We start from the raw sequence: 27141 nt of genomic DNA on the forward strand, positions 1-27141 counted from the left end.
GGGTGGGGATGGGGGACGGAGCTCACGACCTAAAGTTGTTGAATTCAATATTCAGTCCGGAAGGCTGTAAAGTCCCTAGTCAGAAGATGAGGTGTTGTTCCTCCAGTTTGCGTTGGGCTTCACTGGAACAATGCAGCAAGCCAAGGATAGACATGTGGGCAAGAGAGCAGGGTGGAGTGTTAAAATGGCAAGCGACAGGGAGGTTTGGGTCATTCTTGCGGACAGACCGCAGGTGTTCTGCAAAGCGCTCGCCCAGTTTACGTTTGGTCTCTCCAATGTAGAGGAGACCACATTGGGAGCAACGAATGCAGTAGACTAAGTTGGGGGAAATGCAAGTGAAATGCTGCTTCACTTGAAAGGAGTGTTTGGGCCCTTGGACGGTGAGGAGAGAGGAAGTGAAGGGGCAGGTGTTGCATCTTTTGCGTGGTCATGGGGTTGTGCCATAGGAGGGGGTTGAGGAGTAGGGGGTGATGGAGGAGTGGACCAGGGTGTCCCGGAGAGAGCGATCCCTACGGAATGCCGATAAGGGGGGTGAAGGGAAGATGTGTTTGGTAGTGGCATCATGCTGGAGTTGGCGGAAATGGCGGAGGATGATCCTTTGAATGCGGAGGCTGGTGGGGTGATAAGTGAGGACAAGGGGGACCCTATCATGTTTCTGGGAGGGAGGAGAAGGAGTGAGGGCGGATGCGCGGGAGATGGGCCGGACACGGTTGAGGGCCCTGTCAACGACCGTGGGTGGAAAACCTCGGTTAAGGAAGAAGGAGGACATGTCAGAGGAACTGTTTTTGAATGTAGCATCATTGGAACAGATGCGACGGAGGCGAAGGAACTGAGAGAATGGGATGGAGTCCTTACAGGAAGTGGGGTGTGAGGAGCTGTAGTCGAGATAGTTGTGGGAGTCGGTGGGTTTGTAATGGATATTGGTGGACAGTCTATCACCAGAGATTGAGACAGAGAGGTCAAGGAAGGGAAGGGAAGTGTCAGAGATGGACCACGTGAAAATGATGGAGGGGTGGAGATTGGAAGCAAAATTAATAAATTTTTCCAAGTCCTGACGAGAGCATGAAGCGGCACCGAAATAATCATCGATGTACCGGAGAAAGAGTTGTGGAAGGGGGCCGGAGTAGGACTGCAACAAGGAATGTTCCACATACCCCATAAAGAGACAGGCATAGCTGGGCCCATGCGGGTACCCATAGCCACACCTTTTATTTGGAGGAAGTGAGAGGAGTTGAAGGAGAAATTGTTCAGCGTGAGAACAAGTTCAGCCAGACGGAGGAGAGTAGTGGTGGATGGGGATTGTTCGGGCCTCTGTTCGAGGAAGAAGCTGAGGGCCCTCAGACCATCCTGGTGGGGGATGGAGGTGTAGAGGGATTGGACGTCCATGGTGAAGAGGAAGCGGTAGGGGCCAGGGAACTGGAAATTGTTGATGTGACGTAAGGTGTCAGAGGAATCACGGATGTAGGTGGGAAGGGACTGGACAAGGGGAGAGAGAAGGGAGTCAAGATAACGAGAAATGAGTTCTGTGGGGCAGGAGCAAGCTGAGACGATCGGTCTACCGGGGCAGTTCTGTTTGTGGATTTTGGGTAGGAGATAGAAGCGGGCCGTCGGAGGTTGGGCGACTATCAGGTTGGAAGCTGTGGGAGGGAGATCCCCAGAGGAGATGAGGTCAGTGACAGTCCTGGAAACAGTGGCTTGATGTTCAGTGGTGGGGTCATGGTCCAGGGAGAGGTAGGAGGAAGTGTCTGCGAGTTGACGCTCAGCCTCCGCGAGGTAGAGGTCAGTGCGCCAGACAACAACAGCACCACCCTTGTCAGCGGGTTTGATGACAATGTCACGGTTGGACCTGAGAGAATGGAGTGCAGTAAGTTCAGAGAGAGACAGGTTAGAATGGGTGAGAGGAGCAGAGAAATTGAGACGACTAATGTCGCGCCGACAGTTCTCAATGAAAAGATCGAGAGAAGGTAAGAATCCAGAGGGAGGGGTCCAGGTGGAGGGAGAATATTGGAGATGGGTAAAAGGATCCGTTGAACTGGGAGAGGACTCCTGCCCAAAGAAGTGAGCCCGGAGACGAAGACGGCGGAAGAAGAGTTCAGTATCATGCCAAGCCCGAAATTCATTGAGGTGAGGGCGTAAGGGTATGAAACTAAGTCCTTTGCTGAGCACTGAACGTTCAGCATCGGAGAGGGGAAGGTCAGGGGGTATAGTGAATACACGGCTGGGGTTGGGATTGGAAGATGGGGTGGGGACGGAGGGACAGGCAGGGGTGGAGGGTCCTAGATGGGTGTTGGTGTCGATGAGTTGTTGGAGCTTGCGTTCCTTAGCACTTGAGAGAAAGAGAAAAAGTTTCTCGTTGAGGCGTCGGATGAGCCGAAGGATAAAATGAAACTGGGGGCACGCGCAGCTTTGAAAAAGGGTACGGCGGTGCTGCTGGAGGGAGAGGTCGAGTGTGTTCATATGGCGGCGCATGGCACTGAGAGTGGATTTCAGAATGTGACGGGAATAGCAGTCCGAGAAACGTTTTATGTCCCGGAGATACCTGTAATCCTGGGTGGGTTCGAAACATGAGGGGTGGAATTTCAGTTGAAATCCATGTGGGGTAAGTCGGAGACGGAGACAGTCACTGAGAAAGGAGATATGGCTGTGAAAGCGGGTTTTAGTAAACACCTTGTCAAACACTAGGAGAGAAATGGAAAGCAATGAAGGTGAACAAGGCAACAGAGAGATCCGGAAATCTTGTCGCAGAGAGGAACAGAACTTCTTCAAGGAGGTAGGCATTTCTTGAAGAGCAGTGGCAGTCAATTAAACACAGAGATAAAAACAAAAAAACTGCGGATGCTGGAAATCCAAAACAAAAACAGAATTACCTGGAAAAACTCAGCAGGTCTGGCAGCATCGGCGGAGAAGAAAAGAGTTGACGTTTCGAGTCCTCATGACCCTTCGACAGAACTTGAGTTCGAGTCCAGGAAAGAGCTGAAATATAAGCTGGTTTAAGGTGTGTGTGTGGGGGGCGGAGAGATAGAGAGACAGAGAGGTGGAGGGGGTTGGTGTGGTTGTAGGGACAAACAAGCAGTGATAGAAGCAGATCATCAAAAGATGTCAACGACAATAGTACAATAGAACACATAGGTGTTAAAGTTAAAGTTGGTGATATTATCTAAACGAATGTGCTAATTAAGAATGGATGGTAGGGCACTCAAGGTATAGCTCTAGTGGGTTTTTTTTATATAATGGAAATAGGTGGGAAAAGGAAAATCTTTATAATTTATTGGAAAAAAAAGAAGGGGGAAACAGAAAGGGGGTGGGGATGGGGGACGGAGCTCACGACCTAAAGTTGTTGAATTCAATATTCAGTCCGGAAGGCTGTAAAGTCCCTAGTCGGAAGATGAGGTGTTGTTCCTCCAGTTTGCGTTGGGCTTCACTGGAACAATGCAGCAAGCCAAGGACAGACATGTGGGCAAGAGAGCAGGGTGGAGTGTTAAAATGGCAAGCGACAGGGAGGTTTGGGTCATTCTTGCGGACAGACCGCAGGTGTTCTGCAAAGCGCTCGCCCAGTTTACGTTTGGTCTCTCCAATGTAGAGGAGACCACATTGGGAGCAACGAATGCAGTAGACTAAGTTGGGGGAAATGCAAGTGAAATGCTGCTTCACTTGAAAGGAGTGTTTGGGTCCTTGGACGGTGAGGAGAGAGGAAGTGAAGGGGCAGGTGTTGCATCTTTTGCGTGGGCATGGGGTTGTGCCATAGGAGGGGGTTGAGGAGTAGGGGGTGATGGAGGAGTGGACCAGGGTGTCCCGGAGGGAGCGATCCCTACGGAATGCCGATAAGGGGGGTGAAGGGAAGATGTGTTTGGTAGTGGCATCATGCTGGAGTTGGCGGAAATGGCGGAGGATGATCCTTTGAATGCGGAGGCTGGTGGGGTGATAAGTGAGGACAAGGGGGACCCTATCATGTTTCTGGGAGGGAGGAGAAGGAGTGAGGGCGGATGCGCGGGAGATGGGCCGGACACGGTTGAGGGCCCTGTCAACGACCGTGGGTGGAAAACCTCGGTTAAGGAAGAAGGAGGACATGTCAGAGGAACTGTTTTTGAATGTACCATCATCGGAACAGATGCGACGGAGGCGAAGGAACTGAGAGAATGGGATGGAGTCCTTACTCTCGATCTTTTCATTGAGAACTGTCGGCGCGACATTAGTCGTCTCAATTTCTCTGCTCCTCTCACCCATTCTAACCTGTCTCTCTCTGAACTTACTGCACTCCATTCTCTCAGGTCCAACTGTGACATTGTCATCAAACCCGCTGACAAGGGTGGTGCTGTTGTTGTCTGGCGCACTGACCTCTACCTCGCGGAGGCTGAGCGTCAACTCGCAGACACTTCCTCCTACCTCTCCCTGGACCATGACCCCACCACTGAACATCAAGCCACTGTTTCCAGGACTGTCACTGACCTCATCTCCTCTGGGGATCTCCCTCCCACAGCTTCCAACCTGATAGTCGCCCAACCTCGGACGGCCCGCTTCTATCTCCTACCCAAAATCCACAAACAGAACTACCCCGGTAGACCGATCGTCTCAGCTTGCTCCTGCCCCACAGAACTCATTTCTCGTTATCTTGACTCCCTTCTCTCTCCCCTTGTCCAGTCCCTTCCCACCTACATCCGTGATTCCTCTGACACCTTACGTCACATCAACAATTTCCAGTTCCCTGGCCCCTACCGCTTCCTCTTCACCATGGACGTCCAATCCCTCTACACCTCCATCCCCCACCAGGATGGTCTGAGGGCCCTCAGCTTCTTCCTCGAACAGAGGCCCGAACAATCCCCATCCACCACTACTCTCCTCCGTCTGGCTGAACTTGTTCTCACGCTGAACAATTTCTCCTTCAACTCCTCTCACTTCCTCCAAATAAAAGATGTGGCTATGGGTACCCGCATGGGCCCAGCTATGCCTGTCTCTTTATGGGGTATGTGGAACATTCCTTGTTGCAGTCCTACTCCGGCCCCCTTCCACAACTCTTTCTCCGGTACATCGATGATTATTTCGGTGCCGCTTCATGCTCTCGTCAGGACTTGGAAAAATTTATTAATTTTGCTTCCAATCTCCACCCCTCCATCATTTTCACGTGGTCCATCTCTGACACTTCCCTTCCCTTCCTTGACCTCTCTGTCTCAATCTCTGGTGATAGACTGTCCACCAATATCCATTACAAACCCACCGACTCCCACAGCTATCTCGACTACAGCTCCTCACACCCCACTTCCTGTAAGGACTCCATCCCATTCTCTCAGTTCCTTCGCCTCCGTCGCATCTGTTCCAATGATGCTACATTCAAAAACAGTTCCTCTGACATGTCCTCCTTCTTCCTTAACCGAGGTTTTCCACCCACGGTCGTTGACAGGGCCCTCAACCGTGTCCGGCCCATCTCCCGCGCATCCGCCCTCACTCCTTCTCCTCCCTCCCAGAAACATGATAGGGTCCCCCTTGTCCTCACTTATCACCCCACCAGCCTCCGCATTCAAAGGATCATCCTCCGCCATTTCCGCCAACTCCAGCATGATACCACTACCAAACACATCTTCCCTTCACCCCCCTTATCGGCATTCCGTAGGGATCGCTCTCTCCGGGACACCCTGGTCCACTCCTCCATCACCCCCTACTCCTCAACCCCCTCCTATGGCACAACCCCATGCCCACGCAAAAGATGCAACACCTGCCCCTTCACTTCCTCTCTCCTCACCGTCCAAGGACCCAAACACTCCTTTCAAGTGAAGCAGCATTTCACTTGCATTTCCCCCAACTTAGTCTACTGCATTCGTTGCTCCCAATGTGGTCTCCTCTACATTGGAGAGACCAAACGTAAACTGGGCGAGCGCTTTGCAGAACACCTGCGGTCTGTCCGCAAGAATGACCCAAACCTCCCTGTCGCTTGCCATTTTAACACTCCACCCTGCTCTCTTGCCCACATGTCTGTCCTTGGCTTGCTGCATTGTTCCAGTGAAGCCCAACGCAAACTGGAGGAACAACACCTCATCTTCCGACTAGGGACTTTACAGCCTTCCGGACTGAATATTGAATTCAACAACTTTAGGTCGTGAGCTCCGTCCCCCATCCCCACCCCCTTTCTGTTTCCCCCTTCTTTTTTTTCCAATAAATTATAAAGATTTTCCTTTTCCCACCTATTTCCATTATATAAAAAAAACCCCACTAGAGCTATACCTTGAGTGCCCTACCATCCATTCTTAATTAGCACATTCGTTTAGATAATATCACCAACTTTAACTTTAACACCTATGTGTTCTATTGTACTATTGTCGTTGACATCTTTTGATGATCTGCTTCTATCACTGCTTGTTTGTCCCTACAACCACACCAACCCCCTCCACCTCTCTGTCTCTCTATCTCTCCGCCCCCCACACACACACCTTAAACCAGCTTATATTTCAGCTCTTTCCTGGACTCGAACTCAAGTTCTGTCGAAGGGTCATGAGGACTCGAAACGTCAACTCTTTTCTTCTCCGCCGATGCTGCCAGACCTGCTGAGTTTTTCCAGGTAATTCTGTTTTTGTTTTGGATTTCCAGCATCCGCAGTTTTTTTGTTTTTATCTCTGGACCAAATCTATGGTAGCTAAATCTCCTGATGGCACAAAGGTGGCTAAGAAAGTAAGTTGTCAAGAGGAGATAGAGACCAGAATTTTTCCATCAGCTAGTTGGGGGCGGGGCCTGCTCGCGGAGGGGGAAATGATGCGGGATGATGTCAGGAGGAACCCCTGATGTCATCCCGGTCCCTTTAAATTTTCAGGAATGCGGGCGGACAACGAAATCAGCTGTCCACCCGCCTGCCTGTCAATGGCCAATTAAGGTCATTGACAGGCTAGTTAACCCAATTAAAGACCTGCCCGTCCAACCTTAAGGCTGATGGGCAGGCCAGAAGCCCCAGCAGCTTCTGATAATACATCAAACCTCATCCACAGGAAGGATGAGGTTTCATGTCTGTTTTTAAAAAGTTTAATAAAGTTTCTGTGATATTTATTAACATGTCCCATCTTGTGTGATATTGTCACATGGGGGGGACATGTTAATAATTTTTTAATTTTTCTATTTTTGATGTTTATAAAGCTTTCACCGATCTCCCTGAGACAGCACTGATTTTCAGGGAGCAGTGTGCACTCTGATAGCTGGGGAATCCCTCCCCCCCCACCCCCACACAGGAAGTGCATAGTGCTTCCCGTCAGGCAGCCTGCTGGGTGGGCCTTCATTCGCCGCCCACTCAAAATGGCAGCTTGGCCCATTTCGACGGCTGCCCACACATCAAGGGCAAAATTCTGCCCAGAGAGTCTACAAAGGGATAGAGACAGGTTAAAGTGGGTGGGCAAAAATTTGGCAGGTGGAGTATATTGTGGAAATTGTGAACTTGTCCACTTTGACAGGAAGAACAGAAAAGCAGCAAATAATTTAAATGGAGAGAGAGAGATTACAGAACTCGGTGATACAGAAGGATCTGGGTGTCCTGGTACATGAATCACAAAAAGTTGGTATGCAGGTGCAGCAAGTGACTAGGAAGGGAAATGGAATATTGGTGTTTATTGAGAGGAGAATTGAATATAAAAGTAGGGGACAGTTGCTTCAGTTGTACAGGGCATTAGTGAGAACACATCTAGAATACTGTGTACTGTTTTGGTCTCCTAATTTAAGATAGGACATAATTGCTTTAGAAGCAATTCGGCTGATGACTGGGTTGAAGGGTTTTTCTTATGAGGAAAGATTGGTCAGGCTGGGCCTGTATCCATTGGAGTTCAGAAGAATGAGAGGTAATCTTACTGAAACATATCCTGAGAGGGCTTGACAGGGTAGATGTTGAAAGGATGTTTCCTCTTGTGGGAGAGACTAGAGTTAGAGGACACAGTTTGAAAATAAGGGGTGTCCCATTTTAAGATGGAGGTGAGGAAAAAATTATTTCTGAGGACCTCGAGCCTTTGGAACTCTCTTCCCCAGAGAGCAGTGCAGGTAGGGTCATTGAATATTTTAAAGGCAGAGTTAGATAAATTCTTGATTAACAAAGGAGTCAAAGGCTCTCAGGGGTAGGCAGGAATGTGGAATTGGGGCCACAATCAGATCATCATGATCTTACTGAATGGGGTAGCAGGCTGCAGGGGCTGAATGATCTACTCCTAATTTGTATGTTTGTATGGTGATAAGTGACCTCCTTATTCTTCCTATTAAAATGCACTAGCTCACATTTATCTGAGTTGAACATTATTTGCCAACTATTTACCAATTCTGCAAGTTTATTATTTCCTCCTGTAATTTGTTACAGTCCTCCTCAGTTTAACTATTCGGCTAGTTTGGTGTCATCTGCAAATTTAGAAATTGTGTTTTTCATTTCAAAATCTAAATTGTTAATGTAAATTGTAAACAGCAGTGATCCCAACACTGACTCTTGGGGAACACCATTTCCCACTTTCTGTAACTCTGAATGACGACCCTTTACTCCCACTGGCTGCTGTTTGGCTTGAAGCCAGCCAGAAATCCATTCTGCCAGGTATCCCAACTCCACATTCTCTGGCCTTATTCATCAGCCTATTATGAAGCACCTTATCAATGATTTTGAAAATCCAGATAGATTACATCTACTACATCACCATTATCTACTCTCGGCCCCTCTAAAATTCAATAAGGTTGGCCAAGCAAGATTTTCCCTTTTGAAATCCATGCTGACCTCATTGTTATATTTTTTGATTCTGGACACTGACCAAGCCTGCCATTGCTGGGTATTGTGATTATTTAAACTTGGCTGCTTTTTGAACTGATTTCTTCCCTTGTGATTTCAGGTTGCGTTTGACAGCAACAGACAGAGGGACTCCAAGGCTTGTGGGCACTTCCACACTGACTGTCATCGTCCTGGACCTGAATGACAATAGCCCGACCATCCCATTTCCCCGTGTGGTGCGGGTACCAGAGAGTGAGTGACCACAGCATCAGTGACATGTCACATGCATACATACACTTACACACACACAAACTCTCACATGTACACACTCGGACACAGCCACACTCTCAGAAAAACATGCAGAGAGGTACACTAACCCACAAATCTCTCACACACACAACCTCACATTCACACACTGACATGCAAACTCATGCTCGCACACACAAACAGACAAACGCACTCACAATCACACAAGCACACTCACGCACAAACACACACTCATACAATCACACAAACACACACGCACAATCACATGCACAAACACACACAATCACACGCACAAACACACACACTCACATGCACAAACACATAAACACACACACACAATCACACAAACACACAATCACACAAACACACACATAAACACCCACACACAATCACACAAACATACACACACAAACACACACAATCACACAAACACACACACAATCACACACACACACAATCACACTAACACACACATAAACACCCACACACAATCACACAAACATACACACACAAACACACACAATCACACAAACACACACACAATCACACAAACACACACAATCACACAAACACACACACACACAAACACACACACACAATCACACTAACGTACACACAAACACACACACACACACACACACACAAGCACAATCACACAAACTCACACACACAAGCACACACACACAAACACACACACAATCATACAAACACAAACACACACAAACACATACACACAATCATACAAACACAAACACACACAAACACACTCACACAAACACAATCACACAAACACACACACACACAATCACACTAACACAAACACATGCACACACAATCACACTAACACACACAATTACAAACACAAACACGCACACAATCACACACAGACACACATAAACACACACACACACAATCACACAAACACACACAACACACACACAATCACACTAACACACACACACACAAACACACACTCACACACACAAACACATACACACAATCACACAAACACACACACACACAATCACACAAACACACACACACAATCACACTAACACACACACACAAACACACACACAATCACACACAAACACACACACAATCACACAAACACACACACACAAACACAATCAGACAAACACACACACGCAAACACACACACACACAAACACACACACAATCACACAAACACACACACACAAACACACATACACACACACACACAAACACACACACAATCACACAAACACACACACAATCACACAAACGCACACAGAATCATGCACACAAGCACACACAATCACACACACAAACACACACACACACAATCACACAAACACACACACAAACACACACACAAACACACACACAAACACACTCATACAAACAATCACACACATACAAACACACACACGCACAAACACACAAACACAATCACACAAACACACAAACACACACACACAATCAGACAAACACACACACAATCACACACACACAAACACGCACACACAAACACATGCGTACAAACACACACACACATACAAACACACACACACAATCAGACAAACACACACACACAAACACACACACACAATCGCACAAACACACACACACACACACACACACACAAACACACAAACACACATACAAACAACACACCTCAGAAGGTGGTGGAGGCGGGGTCATTGAATATTTTTAAGGCAGAGGTAGATAGATTCTTGTTAGGCACAGGAATCAAAGGCTATCGGTGTTAATTGGGAATGTGGACATTGAAACACAAGATCAGCCATGATCTTATTGAATGGCGGAGCAGGCTCGATTGGCCGAATGGCCTACTTCTGCTCCTATTTCTTATGTTTCTTATGTAGCCTCATTGTAATACACCTGCATTATAAGCCCACCCCACCCTTCCCCCCCACTTTGGATCACACACACACACACAAACGCACATACCCACATTCACACAGACGTGTGTGTACACATGCATACACACACAATCTGTCACACACACTCATGCACACACACACATTCACACGCACATACGCACACATTCTCATACACAGGCACATACGCAGACATTCGCACACACAGTCATGCACATACATTCTCACACACACACACACATACACACATTCACACACATACACGTGCACACCCACACACCCTCCCACATACACACTCTCACACACACACACACACACACACGCGCACACACAATCACATACACACATGCACATACACACACACACTCTCTCATACATGCTCACACACATACATTCTCACACACATACATACGCAGATGCATGCACACACACATATACACATACACACACTCATGCACACACACACATATTCAGGCATTCACACACATTCACACGCTCACACATACACATGCATACACACACATGCACACACACATGCACTCACATGCACACACATGCACATACACGCAAACATGCACTCACACACATGCACATACACACACACACTCACATGCACACACATGCACATACACACACGCAAACATACACTCACACAGACACAAACACTTACAGTGAGAGACTGAGAGTGAAGGAACATTTGCATCTCTATAATGGTTCTTGTTGTGTCACAATATCTTTTAAAGCCAATGAAGTACTTTAGAAGGGATAGTTTTAATGTTGAAAACATGCATCCTATTTACAAACTGTAAGATGTTGTAAATAGCAGTAAGATATTGAGAGATTGATAATGAGATATTGAACAGGTAAATCTGTTCATGACAAAAACAAAAATACCTGGAAAAGCTCAGCAGGTCTGGCAGCATCTGCGGAGAGGAACACAGTTAACGTTTCGAGTCTGTATGTCTGATGAAGAGTCATACGGACTCGAAACGTTAACTATGTTCCTCTCCGCAGATGCTGTCAGACCTGCTGTGCTTTTCCAGGTATTTTTGTTTTTGTTTTGGATTTCCAGCATCCGCAGTTTTTTGCTTTTAGCTTAAATCTGTTCATGATGTTGGTTCTCTTGAGCGTCACATTTGTTTGACCCTCTGATCTCGCTTTCATTGTTCTATCTGTCTTCCAATAGGGACAAAGGACTTTTGAGCAGGAGTAGGCCATTCAGCCCTTTGATAAAAATGTCCTCACTGAAGTTTCTTCACTGCTTTCCTCTCTCACCCTCTGCACCGAGTGACTTCTCACCTTCAGTGATATCAATCTCCATCTCAGCTCATCTCAATATCATCTCAACTCATCATGTTCTCTGTCCCCTCAGTTCACTACCCTTTCATCCTCCCCAAATTTCTCCCTCCATGTAAACTCCCCAACCCAGATTGATGATCTCCCCTTGACCTTACCATCTCACGTGGTCTGATAGTCCCATCGTATGAATTAAAGATAAGACCTTCACCATTCACTTCCTTGTATAACTCACTACCCACGTCCATCTTCCATGCCCCACCCTTTACCTCCTCCTGTATCCAGCCCTGGCATAAAAATACCCCCAATTCGATTACAACTGCACTCTCAAAATCCCAAAAAACACAATACCCAAATTTGCAGGAATAGTCAATACTGAGGGTGACTGTGACAAATTACAGGAGGATATTAATAACCTTGCAGATTGAGCAAATAATTAGCAAGTGAAATTCAACACAGGTAAATGTGAATCTAAGTAGGGCAGGGGAATAAAGGAACCTTGGTGTACAAATATATCGATCTCTAAAAGTTGCACCACAGGTACACAAGGCCATTAAAAAAAATAAACCAAGCATTGGGCTTTATTTCTAAGGAGATAGAATTGAAAAATAAGGAAGTTATGTTGAACCTGTATTGGACCTTGGTTAGACAAAATTTTAGAGTAATGTGTGCAGTTCTGGTTGCGATATTATGGCACTGGGTGTGGAGGAGGCATTGCTGATATAATTTCTCTAGAGCTCTTAAGTAAGCAAGCACTAAGACAGCAGCTCATCACTGAGTGTGGTTAGTCATAGAGTGTAAACTTGGAAATTTGGTGAGTGAAGATTTTTGGTGCAGTGAGGAAGGAGGGAAGCAAGTACGTGATTGGTTGGTGAATATTTTGTTCATTTATCTTTCAAAACCCGGAGTAATTTATTAGGAATTGTAAGATTTTATTAGAATTAGTAAGGTTTATGAACAGTAGTTAGCTCTTTGGGAATAGTAGGGTTTATTAATTACAAATTACTTAAGGTAAATTAATTAACACATAATAAAGATGATGTGTTGTGACTGCGGAATGTTGGGTATCCTGGACACTGGAGTGATCCAGGTGAACACATCTGCAGTGAGTGCCAGTATTTAAGGAGCTTTGACTGATAAACAACACTGGAGGCCGAGCTGCAAACACTGAGACACATCAAGGAGGGGGGAAGTTACCTGGACAGTTTGTTCCAGGTGACAGTCACATCCTTTAGAATAGGGTTTTCTGATTTGGTCAGGATTAGGAGGGTGTAACTGCGATGATACAAAGATAGGTGGAGGGACAGGTAGTACTGAGGAGGTGGGGAGGCTGCAGAAGGATTTGGACAGGTTAGGAGAATGGGCAAAGAAGTGGCAGATGGAATACAACATGGGAAGTGTGAGGTCATGCACTTTGGTAGGAAGAATAGAGGCATAGACTATTTTCTACATGGCAAGAGAATTCAGAAATCTGGAGTGCAAAGGGACTTGGGAGTCCTAGTCCAGGATTCTCTTAAGGTTAACTTGCAGGTTGAGTTGGTAGTTAGGAAGGCAAATGCAATGTTGGCATTTATCTCGAGAGGTCTAGAATATAAAAGCAGGGATGTGCTGCTGAGGCTTTATAAAGCTCTGGTCAGACCACATTTAGAATATTGTGAGCAATTTTGGGCGCTGTATCTCAGGAAGGATGTGCTGACCCTGGAGAGGGTCCAGAGGAGGTTCACAAGAATGATCCCAGGAATGAAAGGCTTAACATATGAGGAATGTTTGAGGACTCTGGGTCTATACTCAATGGAGTTTAGAAGGATGAGAGAGGATCTGATGGAAACTTACAGAATACTGAAAGGCCTGGATAGAGTGGAAAACAAAAACAAAAACAGAATTACCTGGAAAAACTCAGCAGGTCTGGCAGCATCGGCGGAGAAGAAAAGAGTTGACGTTTCGAGTCCTCATGACCCTTCGACAGGACTTGAGTTCGAGTCCAAGAAAGAGTTGAAATATAAGCTGGTTTAAGGTGTGTGTGTGGGGGGCAGAGAGAGAGAGAGAGAGAGAGAGGTGGAGTGGGGGTGTGGTTGTAGGGACAAACAAGCAGTGATAGAAGCAGATCATCAAAAGATGTCAACAACAATAATACAAAAGAACACATAGGTGTTAAAGTTAAAGTTGGTGATATTATCTAAGCGAATGTGCTAATTAAGAATGGATGGTAGGGCACTCAAGGTATAGCTCTAGTGGGGGTGGGGAGAGCATAAAAGATGTAAAAATAAATAAATAAATAAATATTTTTTTTTCTTTTTCTCTTTTTATAATGGAAATAGGTGGGAAAAGGAAAATCTATATAATTTATTGGAAAAAAAAACAAAAGGAAGGGGGAAACAGAAAGGGGGTGGGGATGGGGGAGGGAGCACACGACCTAAAGTTGTTGAATTCAATATTCAGTCCGGAGGGCTGTAAAGTGCCTAGTCGGAAGATTTGGTACGTTTGGTAAACTGGGCGACCGCTTTGTAGAACACCTGCGGTCTGTCCGCAAGAATGACCCAAACCTCCCTGTCGCTTGCCATTTTAACACTCCACCCTGCTCTCATGCCCACATGTCCATCCTTAGCCTGCTGCATTGTTCCAGTGAAGCCCAACGCAAACTGGAGGAACAACACCTCATCTTCCGATTAGGGACTTTACAGCCTTCTGGACTGAATATTGAATTCAACAACTTTAGGTCGTAAGCTCCCTCCCCCATCCCCACCCCCTTTCTGTTTCCCCCTTCCCTTTTTTTTTCCAATAAATTATAAAGATTTTCCTTTTCCTACCTATTTCCATTATATATATAAAAAAAAACCCACTAGAGCTATACCTTGAGTGCCCTACCATCCATTCTTAATTAGCACATTCGTTTAGATAATATCACCAACTTTAACTTTAACACCTATGTGTTCTTTTGTATTATTGTTGTTGACATCTTTTGATGATCTGCTTCTATCACTGCTTGTTTGTCCCTACAACCACACCCCCACTCCACCTCTCTCTCTCTCTCTCTCTCTCTGCCCCCCACACACACACCTTAAACCAGCTTATATTTCGAACTCAAGTTCTGTCGAAGGGTCATGAGGACTCGAAACGTCAACTCTTTTCTTCTCCGCCGATGCTGCCAGACCTGCTGAGTTTTTCCAGGTAATTCTGTTTTTGTTTATATTTCAACTCTTTCTTGGACTCGAACGCAAGTTCTGTCGAAGGGTCATGAGGACTCGAAACGTCAACTCTTTTCTTCTCCACCGATGCTGCCAGACCTGCTGAGTTTTTCCAGGTAATTCTGTTTTTGTTTTGGATTTCCAGCATCCGCGGTTTTTTTGTTTTTAACACCTATGTGTTCTTTTGTATTATTGTTGTTGACATCTTTTGATGATCTGCTTCTATCACTGCTTGTTTGTCCCTACAACCACACCCCCACTCCACCTCTCTCTCTCTCTCTCCGCCCCCCACACACACACCTTAAACCAGCTTATATTTCAACTCTTTCTTGGACTCGAACTCAAGTTCTGTCGAATCGCCTCCGTCGCATCTGTTCCGATGATGCTACCTTCAAAAACAGTTCCTCTGACATGTCCTACTTCTTCCTTAAACGAGGTATTCCACCCACGGTCGTTGACAGGGCCCTCAACCGTGTCCGGCCCATCTCCCGCGCATCCGCCCTCACTCCTTCTCCTCCCTCCCAGAAACATGATAGGGTCCCCCTTGTCCTCACTTATTACCCTACCAGCCTCCGCATTCAAAGTATCATCCTCTGCCATTTCCACCAACTCCAGCATGATGTCACCACCAAACACATCTTCCCTTCACCCCCCCCTATCGGCATTCTGTAGGGATCGTTCCCTCCGGGACACCCTGGTCCACTCCTCCATCACCCCCTACTCCTCAACCCCCTCCTATGGCACCACCCCATGCCCACGCAAAAGATGCAATACCTGCCCCTTCACTTCCTCTCTCCTCACCGTCCAAGGACCCAAACACTCCTTTCAAGTGAAGCAGCATTTCACTTGCATTTCCCCCAACTTAGTCTACTGCATTCGTTGCTCCCAATGTGGTCTCCTCTACATTGGAGAGACCAAACGTAAACTGGGCGAGCGCTTTGCAGAACACCTGCGGTCTGTCCGCAAGAATGACCCAAACCTCCCTGTCGCTTGCCATTTCAACACTCCACCCTGCTCTCTTGCCCACATGTCTGTCCTTGGCTTGCTGCTTTGTTCCAGTGAAGCCCAACGCAAACTGGAGGAACAACACCTCATATTCCGACTAGGCACTTTTCAGCCTTCCGGACTGAATATTGAATTCAACAACTTTAGGTCGTGAGCTCCCTCCCCCATCCCCACCCCCTTTCTGTTTCCCCCTTCTTTTTATCTTCCAATAAATTTTATAAATTTTCCTTTTCCCACCTATTTCCATTATAAAAAGAGAAAAAGAAAAAAAAAATATTTATTTATTTATTTTTTTTTTTTTTACATCTTTTATGCTCTCCCCACCCCCACTAGAGCTATACCTTGAGTGCCCTACCATCCATTCTTAATTAGCACATTTGTTTAGATAATATCACCAACTTTAACTTTAACACCTATGTGTTCTTTTGTATCATTGTTGTTGACATCTTTTGATGATCTGCTTCTATCACTGCTTGTTTGTCCCTACAACCACACCCCCACTCCACCTCTCTCTCTCTCTCTCTGCCCCCCACACACACACCTTAAACCAGCTTATATTTCAACTCTTTCTTGGACTCGAACTCAAGTTCTGTCGAAGGGTCATGAGGACTCGAAACGTCAACTCTTTTCTTCTCCGCTGATGCTGCCAGACCTGCTGAGTTTTTCCAGGTAATTCTGTTTTTGTTTTTGTTTTGGATTTCCAGCATCCGCAGTTTTTTTGTTTTTATCTCTGGATAGAGTGGACATGGGGAAGATGTTTCTATTACTAGGAGAGACTAGGACCTGAGGGCACAGCCTCAGAGTAAAGGGAAGACCTTTTAGAACAGAGATGAGGAGAAACTTCTTTAGCCAGAGAGTGGTGAATCTATGGAATTCATTGCCACAGAAGGCTGTAGAGGCCAGGTCATTGAGTGTATTTAAGACCGAGATAGATAGGTTCTTGATTGGTAAGGGGATCAAAGGTTACGGGGAGAAGGTGGGAGAATGGGGTTGAGAAACTTAGCCATGATTGAATGGCGGAGCAGACTCGATGGGCTGAATGGCCTAATTTCTGCTCCTATGTGTTATAGTCTTATGGTTAAGGAACCAAAAAGGTAGAAATGGAAGAGTCTCAGCCCTTGCAATTGTCCAATAGGTTTGAGGTCTTTGTAGCATGTGTGATCGAAAGCAGGAGTGGTGGATAAGCAAACTGACCGTGACCCCGTGGTACAGGAAGCCACTCAAATGTTCTCTGCAGCCGAGAGCGAGACTCTAGATGGCTCTGTTCCCTGCCCGATGCCAGGGTTCGGGACATCTGCTCTGGGCTGGAGAGAAACTTACAGTTGGAAGGGGAGGATCCAATGGTTGTCGTCCACACAGGTACCAATGACATATACAGGATTAGGAAAAAGGTTCTGCTGAGGGGGTTTGAGCAGCTAGGGACTAAATTAAAATCAGAACCTCAAAGGTCATAATCTCTGGATTTTACCAGTGCCACAAGCAAATTGGTGCAGGGTAGATAAGATTAGAGAGTTAAATGCATGGCTCAAAGGTTGGTGTGGGAGAAATGGGTTTTGATTCCTGGGGCTCTGGCATCAGTACTGGGGAATGTGGGAGCTGTACTGTTGGGATAGGCTTCACCTGAGTCATGCTGGGGGCAGTGTTCTGGCAAGTTGTATATCTAGGGCAGTGGAGAGGGCTTTAAACTAAATAGTCGAGGGAAGGGATTGTGTGAGAGGAGATGTAATAAAACAAGAGGTAACAATGAGATACTAGATCAGAGTAGCGATTTGGGTAATGATAACCAGTGTGGCAGGAAGGGACAGAGAGTACAAACTTAAGAGGGCACCAGCAGATGAGGCCAGCGATTGCAGAAATGGTGAAAAGACAAAGTTAAAGGCTGTGTATCTGAATGTGTGCAACATTCATAACAAAATGGATGAATTGTTAGCACAGATAGAAATAAATATGTAAGTCCTGACAGTCATTCCAGAGACATGGTTACAGGGTGACCAAGGCTGGGACATGAATATTGAAGGATATTTACTTTTTCGAAAAGATAGGAAGCTAGGAAAAGGTTGTGGGCTAGCTCTGTTAATAAATGATGTCATCAGTGCAGTAGTGAGAGATGACCTTAGCTCGAAAGAGCAAGATGTAAAGTCAGTTTGGTTATAGATAAGGAATAGGAAAGGTAAGGGGTCACTTGTGGGAGAAGTTTATCGGCCCCCAAAAGTAGTTACATTGTAGGACAGAGTATACAGGAAGAAATATATGGGGCAGGTAAGAATGGTACCGCAATAATCATAGGTGACTTTTAAACAAGTTTCTATACTTGAATTTAATTGAGAAGTGCCATGAATAAGGGAAATTTAAGGCGAAATTAATCAAGTAATGTAAATAATCCAAAGTAGAATAAAGTTAACGTAAGGGAAGTAGAGTTAAGATATGGCAGGGCAGCTCAGTCAAGTGGAATGCATGTCCTGTAATACGTGGGAAGTCATGGACACTACCCGCTACCGGTGTCCTAGACAACAACGTGTGCAGGAAGTGCTGTCAGCTGCAGAAACTTGAGCTCCAGGTTTCAGAGCTCAAGCGATGGCTGGAGTCAGTGTGGCACATCTGGGAGGGTGAGAGCTACATGGCTAGCACGGTCAGAGAGGTGGTTACACCACAGCTTAAGGGCCTGGAGACAGAGGGAATGGGTGACCACCAGGCAGTCCAGGAGAAGTAAGCAGATAGAGCAGGAGTCCCCTGGGTCCTGCTCACAAATCAGTTTTTGGTTTTAGAAGCTGATGAGGGTGCTGGTTCCTCAGAGGAGTGCAGTCAGAGCCAGGTTTGTGGCACCATGAATAACTTGGCTGTACAGGAGGAGAGGAAGAAAGGGAGAGATATAGTGATAGGGGATTTGTTGGTTAGGGGGCACACAGGCATTTCTATGGCCATAGATATGACTCCAGGATGGGATGTCACCTCCCTGGTGCCAGGGTCAAGGATGTCACAGAGCAGCTACAGGACATTCTTCTAGGGGAGGGTGATCAGCCAGAGGTTGAGGTCTGCATTGGGACCAATGACTTGGATAGGGAGGGCGATGTGGTGCTGCAATCGGAATTTAGGGAGCTAGGCAGATAACTAGCAAGCAGGACCTCAAATGTAGTAATTTCCAGATTGCTCCCAGTGCCACATGCCAGTGAGGACAGAAATAGGAGGAAAACAGCTGAATCCGTGGCTGGAAAGATGGTGCAGGAGGGAGGGCTTTAGATTCCTGGGACACCAGGACTGGCTCTGAGGGAGATGGCACCTGTACAAGCCGGACAGGTTGCACCTGAACTGAGCTGGGGCTGAGTTCCTTGCAGGGCATTTTGCTAATGCTGTTGGGTGGGCTTTAAACTAACTCAGCAGGGGTGTGGGAACCAGGAGAGAATATTAGAGAGGAATACCAGGGTGCACAAAATACTGGGAGGGACAGATAGCACTAGTATAGAGAATAGTAAGTTAATAGGTGAAGTCAGGGTGAGGGACAAAGTAACAGAATCTAAATCAGGATTAGGGTTACTGTGCATGTTTGTGAATGCACAGAGTATAGTGAATAAGATTAGGAAGTTACAGGTGCAGATTGCCATGTGGAAATATGATGTTGTGGTGATAACAGAGACCTGGCTCAAGGAAGGGCAGAACCGGGTGTTAAATATTCCCCGGTACAAGGTATTCAGAAGAGATAGGAAAGGAAGGAAAGGAGGAGGAGTGACTGTATTGGTTAAGGAGAGCATTGCAGTGCTGGAGAAAGAGGATGTCCCAGAGGGTTCAAGGACAGAATCTATTTGGCTCAAACTAAGGAACAAAAAAGGGGGAATTACATTGCTCGGTGTAGTCTATAGACCACCAAATAGTGAGAAGGATGTAGAAGAACAAATCTGCAGGAAAATTACAGAGAGATACAGGCATTATAGAGTAGTTATAATGGGAGACTTTAATATCTAGAATCTAGATATGGAAAATTGGTAGTGTAAAGGGTGGAGAGGGGCAGAAGTTCCTAGATTGTGTTCCGGAGAATTTTCTACTGCAGTATGTGTCCAATCCAACAAGAAAAGATGCACTGTTGGACCTGGTTCTTGGAAATGAGGTGGGCCAAGTAGCTCAAGTGTCAGTGGGGGAACATTTAGGAGACAGTGATCATTGTATTGAATGTTTTTGGATGATGATAGAAAAGGACGATAGGCAATCCAGAGTAAGAATAATTAACTGGACGAGAGCCGACTTCAGTGGGGCAAGAATGGAGCTGGGCCAGATAGACTGGAATGAAAGATTGGCGGGAAAAACTGTAGCTGAACATTGGACTACCTTCAAAAAAGAATTGGTTCAGGCACAGTCGAGGTATATTCCATTGAAAGGGAAAGGTAGGGGAAACAAATCCAGAGCTCCCGGAATGAAAAAGGAGATTGAAATTAAGATAAAGAAGAAAAAGTGTGTCTATGACAGTGTCAGATAGAAAATACAATTAAGAACCAAGAGGAATACAGAAGGTTCAGAGGGGAGGTGATAAAACATATTAGAGAAGTGAGGAGGGATTATGAGAAAAGACTGGCAGCCAACATAAAGGGGAATCCCAAAGTCTTCTATAGACATATAAATAGTCAAAGGGCGGTAAAAGGAGGAGTAGGGCCGATTAGGGACCTAAAAGGGAATTTACACATGGACAAAGGGGCCATGGCTGAGGTATTAAATGAATACTTTGCATCCGTCTTTATCAAGGAGGGAGATGCTACCCAGGCCATGGTGACAGACAAGGAAACTCTGTCACTAGAAGCGTTCAAAATCGACAAGGAGGAAATGTTGTGTAGACTGTCAGTGCTTAAAGTTGACAAGGCACCAGAGTCAGATGAGATGCAGCCAAGGATATCGAAGGAAGAGAGAGTAGAAATTGCAGGAGCACTGGCCATAATCTTTCAGTCGTCCCCAGACTCAGGGGAGGTGCCAGAGGACTGGAGAATTGCAAACATTATTCCCTTGTTCAAAATAGGTTGTAAGGATAAGTCCAGCAATTACAGGCCAGTCAGTTTAACTTCAGTGGTGGGCAAGATTCTAGAAACAATTATTTGGGATAGAATTAGTAGTCACATGGAAAAATATGGATTGATAGGAAGCATTGATTTCTGAAGAGGGAATTCATGTTTCACTAACTTGCTGGAGTTTTTTGAAGAGGTAACAGGAAAGGTTGATGAGGGTAATGCTGTTGATGTGGTGTACATGGACTTTCAAAAGGCATTTGACACAGTGCCACACAACAGACTTGTGAGGAAAGTTATTGCTCATGGAATAAAAGGGACAGTAGCAACATGGATACAAAATTGGCTGAAAAATAGGAAGCAGAGAGCAATGGTCAATGGATGTTTTTTGGGCTGGAGGAAGGTTTGTAGTGGAGTTCCCCAGGGGTCGGTATTGGGACCCTTGCTTTTCCTGATATGTATTAACAATCTAGATCTTGGTGTGCAGGGGACAATTTCAAAGTTTGTGGGTGATACGAAGCTTGGGAGTGTTGTGAACTGTGAGGATGATGTGGAACTTCAAGAGGACATAGACAGGGGTTGATGGAGTGGGCAGATAGGTGGCAGATGAAGTTCAATGTGGAGAAATGTGAGTTGATGCATTTTGTTAGGAAGGACAAGGGCCAGGATTTCCCGGTGGGTGAGGGGAGGGGGTGGGGTCCGCTTGCTGATGTGTAAAATGACACGGGGTGATGGGCGGAACTCCCAACTTCACCGCGCCCCATTTAAATTTTCAGGAAGGCGGGGGCTCAGCCGAATCAGCTCTGTGCCCACCAACCTGTCAATGGCCAATTCAGACCATTGACAAAGTAATTAAAGTAATTAATGGACCTGCCCGTCCAACCTTAAGGTTAGTGGGCAGACCAGGAGCCCCAGCAGGAGCTAGAAAATGTGTCAAACCTCATCTACGGGCAGGATGAGGTTTCATGTGGGTTTTAAAAATGTAACAAAAGTGTAACTCAAAGTGATGGACATGTCCCAACTCATTTGATGGAATCCCCAAGAGGGAACATGTCAGGGAAATTTGTTTTTTCTGTTTTGAGCATTTAGTGTGGAGCTGATCTCCCTGAGGCAGCACTTAGCCTCTGGGAGATCAGTGTGTGCGTATGTGTGAAAGAGCAGACCCCCGGATCGGGGAATATCCGCTCCCCTCGACCCCCCCCCCCCACCGCACAGGGAGCGCATAGCGATTCCTGGTGGGCCTTAATTGGCCATCCCACGTAAAATGGCGGCATGCCTCCGATTGGTGGCGCTGATCAGAGGCATGCCTCCACAAGCCCGTTCTGCAACTTCTCCCCCGATGCGGGGAAAATTCTGTCCATGGACAGACAATACAAAATAAAGGGTAAAATTTTGAATTGGCTGTAACCGAGGTTTTCCGCCCACGGTCGTTGACAGGGCCCTCAACCGTGTCTGGCCCATCTCCCGCGCATCCGCCCTCACGCTTTCTCCTCCCTCCCAGAACCATGATAGGGTCCCCCTTGTCCTCACTTATCATCCCACCAGCCTCCGCATTCAAAGGATCATCCTCCGCCATTTCCACCAACTCCAGCATGATGCCACCACCAAACACATCTTCCCTTCACCCCCCCTGGCGGCATTCCGTAGGGATTGTTCCCTCCGGGACACCCTGGTCCACTCCTCCATCACCCCCTACACCTCAACCCTCTCTCACAGCACCTTCCCATGCAACGACAGAAGGTGTAACACCTTCCCTTTTACTTCCCCTCTCCTCACCGTCCAAGGGCCCAAACACTCCTTTCAAGTGAAGCAGCATTTCACTTGCATTTCCCTCAATTTAGTCTACTGTATTCGCTGCTCCCAATGCGGTTTCCTCTACATTGGAGAGACCAAACGCAGACTGGGTGACCGCTTTGCAGAACAGCTGCGGTCTGTCCACAAGCATGACCCAGACCTCCCGGTCGCTTGCCATTTCAACATTCCACCCCGCTCTCTTGCCCACATGTCCATCCTTGGCCTGCTGCAATGTTCCAGTGAAGCTCAACGCAAACTGGAGGAACAGCACCTCATCTTCCGACTAGGCACTTTACAGCCCTCTGGACTGAATATTGAGTTCAACAATTTTAGACCATGAACTCTCTCCTCCATCCCCACCCCCCTTTTTAATCCCCTTTTATCAATATTAATTTTTATTTTTTTTATTTTTATTTATTTATTCCACTTATTTTCATTATTATTTTTAAACTTATTTCCATTTTTATTCATTGTTTTATCCCCAGTTTTTACCCTAACTTCAATCTTTTTTCCCACCACCACCCTGTCCCTCCACCCCACCCCCACTCGGGCATCTGTCCCTGTCCAGAGAGCTTCCCCTGGTCTGGCCATTATCACATTCTGCTCTCCTCGCTTTGTCACCATTAGCACCTCCTTCAGCCAGTATAACCGCTATTAACAACCCTTTCACCTTGTGTCCATGACATCCCTGTCAATCTCCCCTTTACCCCCACCTATCACTGCCCCTCTATCCAGCTTCACCTACTCCACCTCCCTTAAACAGTATAAATTTCATCTCATTTCTATTTCCCTTTAGTTCTGAAGAAGAGTTATACGGACTCGAAACGTTAACTCTGTTTCTCTGCACAGAGGCTATCAGACCTGCTGAGTTTTTCCAGCATTTTTTAAGCATTTGTTTTTGATTTTGTTTTTGTTGTGTTAGACCTAGGTGTATATATGTATAGATCATTGAAGGTGGCTGGAGGGCGGAGAGAGCAGTTAATAAAGCATATAGTATTCTGGGCTTTATTAATAGGGACATAGATTACAAGAGCAGAAGGTTATGCTGAATTTATATAAGACACTAGTTACATTCCAGCTAGAGTATTGTGTACAGTTCTGGGAGCCACATTATAGGAAGGATGTGAACACATTGGAGAGAGTGCAGAAGAGGTTTACAAGAATGGTTCCAGGGATGAGAAACTTCAGCTATGAGGATAGATTGGAGAGGTTGGGAACTGTTCTCCTTGGAGAGAAGAAGCTGAGAGGAAATTTGATAGAGATGTTCAAAATCATGAGGGGGCTGGACAGAGTAGATAGGGAGAAGCTGTTCCTGCTCGTAAAAGGATCAAGAACGAGAGGGCACAGATTTAAAGTGATTTGCAAAAGAAGCAAATGTGATGTGAGAAAAACTTTTTCACACAGCGAGTGGTTCGGGTCTGGAATGCACGGCCTGGAAGTGTGGTGGAGGCAGATTCAATCGAGGCATTCAGGAGGGCATTGGATGTTTATTTAAATAGAAACAATGTGCAGGGGTACAGGGAAAAGGCAGGGCAATGGCACTAGGTCACAATGCTCATTTGGAGAGCCGGTGCAGACATGATGGGCTGAATGGCCTCCTTCTGTGCCGTTAAAACTCTGTGATTCTGTGAATACTGTATGTTCTAGAGCCAACCAGGGAGCAGGCAGTGGTGACAGTGATCATAACGTGATAGAATTTAATTTGCATGCGAACATATGCAATAGGAACAGGAGGAGGCCATTCGGCTCCTCGAGTCTGCTCCGCCATTCAATAAGATCATGGCTGATCTGTTTGTGTTTCGAATTCCACTTTCCCATCTACCCCCGATAACCTTTGATTCCCTTGCCTAACAAGAATCTATCTAACTCTGCCTTAAAAATATTCAGTGACTCCGCCTCCACCACCTTCTGAGGCAGAGAATTCCAAAGTCTCACAATCTTCTGAGAGAAAAAATTTCTCCTCATCTCTGTCCTAAAAGGGTGACCCCTAATTTTAAACCAGTGCCCCCTAGTTCTGGACTCACCCACAAGAGGAAACATCCTTTCCATGTCCACCTTGTCAAGGCCGTTCAGGGTCTTGTAAACTTCAATCAAATCACCCCTCACTCTTCTAAACCCCAGTGGAAACAAGCCCAGTCTGTCCAACCTTTCCTCATAAGACAACCCACTCATTCCAGGTATCAATCTAGTAAACCTCCTCTGAACCGTCTCCAATACATTTACATCCTTCCTTAAATAAGGAGATTAAAACTGCACAGAGTACTCGAGGTGCAATCTCACCAATGCCCTGTATAACTGAAGCATAATATCCTTACTTTAATGTCCAATTCTACTTGTAATAAAGGATAACATTCTATTAGCTTTCTTAAATACTTGCTGTACCTGCATACTAACTTTTTGTGAATCGTGCACTAGAATACCGAGCTCCTCCTGCATCTAAGAATTCTGCAGCCGTTCTTTATTTATGTAATACTCGGCTTTTTTATTCTTCCTGCCCAAAGTGAACAACTTCATATGTCCTTACACCATACACCATCTGCTAGATATTTGCCCACGCACTCTATGCCCTTCTTATGTCCTCTTCATAATATACCTCCTTGCCTACCTTTATTTCATCTGCAAATTTAGCTATCATTTTTCTTGTTCATTCACGGGATGTGGGTGTCACTGGCTGGGCCAGCATTTATTGCCCATTCCTAGTTGCCCTTGAGAAGGTGGTGGTGAGCTACCTTCTTGAACCGCTGCAGTCCATGTGGTATAGGTACACCCTGATGCTGTTAGGGAGAGAGTTCCAGGATTTTGACCCAGTGACAGTGAAGGAACGGTGATATATTTCCAAGTCAGGATGGTGAGTGACTTGGAGGGGAACCCCAAGGTGGTGGTGTTCCCATCTATCTGCTGCCCTTGTCCTTCTGGATGGTAGTGGTCGTGGATTTGGAAGGTGCTGTCTAAGGAGCCTTGGTGAATTCCTGCAGTGCATCCACAGTGCTGCTACTGTGTGTCAGTGGCAGAGAGAGTAAATGTTTGTGGATGTGGTGCCAATCAAGCAGCTGCTTTGTCCTGGACGGTGTCAAGCTTCTTGAGTTGTGGGAGCTGCACGCATCCCAGCAAGTAGGGAGGATTCCATCACACTCCTGACTTGTGCCTTGTAGATGGTGCCTTCACTCCCCTCATTTAAGTCATTGATAAAATTGTATAAAGTTGAGGCCCCAGTACAGACCCCTGTGGGACTCCCTGTCACATCCTGCCAATCAGAAAAAGACCCATTTATGCATGTTCTCTGCTTTCTGCCAGCCAGCCAATCTTCTACCCACATTAAAATGTTACCCCCTACACCATGAGCTTTTATTTTCTGCAATAATCCTTATCAAATGCCTTCTGGAAATCCAAGTACAGTACATCTACAGGCTCCCCTTTATCCACGGTGCATGTTACTCCTTCAAAAACCTCCAGTAAACTGTTTAAACATAATTTCCCTTTCACAAAACCATGCTGACTCTTCCCAATTACCTTGAGTTTTTCTAAGTGCCCAACTATAACCTCCTTAATGATCAATTCTAATACCTTCTCCATGACAGACGACAAGCTAACTGGCCTATAGTTTCCTGTTTTCTGCCTCCCTCCTTTGAATAGAGGGGGTATATTTGCTACTTTCCAATCTGATGGAACCTTTCCAGAATCTAAGGAATTTTGGAAAATTAACAACAATGCATCTACTACTTCATTAGCCACCCCTTTTTAAGACCCTAGATTGAAGCTCATCAGGACCCAGAGACTTGTCAGCCCACAGCTCCATCAGTTTACTCAGTATCACTTCCCTAGTGATTGTAATTTCACCAAGTTCCTCTCTCCTTTCCACCTCCTATTTACAGTTATTACTGGAATGTTTTTATATCCTCTATAGTGAAGACAAATAAAATATTTGTTCATTTCTTCTGCCATTTTCTTACTATCTATTAACTCCCCACTGTCACTCTCTAGTGGACCAACACTCACTTTACTTACTCTTTTCCTTTTTAAACACT

At 46.0% G+C, this 27141-nt stretch overlaps 1 protein-coding gene across 1 annotated transcript in view; it reads left to right on the forward strand.

The window, feature by feature from the left end:
• LOC121284312 (protocadherin-16-like) overlaps positions 1-27141 on the forward strand; it is a 178983-nt gene that overhangs the window by 135928 nt on the left and 15914 nt on the right. The window contains exon 17 of the mRNA XM_041199699.1: positions 8826-8956. Within this exon, the coding sequence (XP_041055633.1) occupies positions 8826-8956 (131 nt within the window). The remainder of the gene's footprint in view (positions 1-8825; positions 8957-27141) is intronic.

This window comes from Carcharodon carcharias, chromosome 11 (assembly GCF_017639515.1).
Source record: "Carcharodon carcharias isolate sCarCar2 chromosome 11, sCarCar2.pri, whole genome shotgun sequence".
Taxonomy (NCBI): domain Eukaryota; kingdom Metazoa; phylum Chordata; class Chondrichthyes; order Lamniformes; family Lamnidae; genus Carcharodon; species Carcharodon carcharias.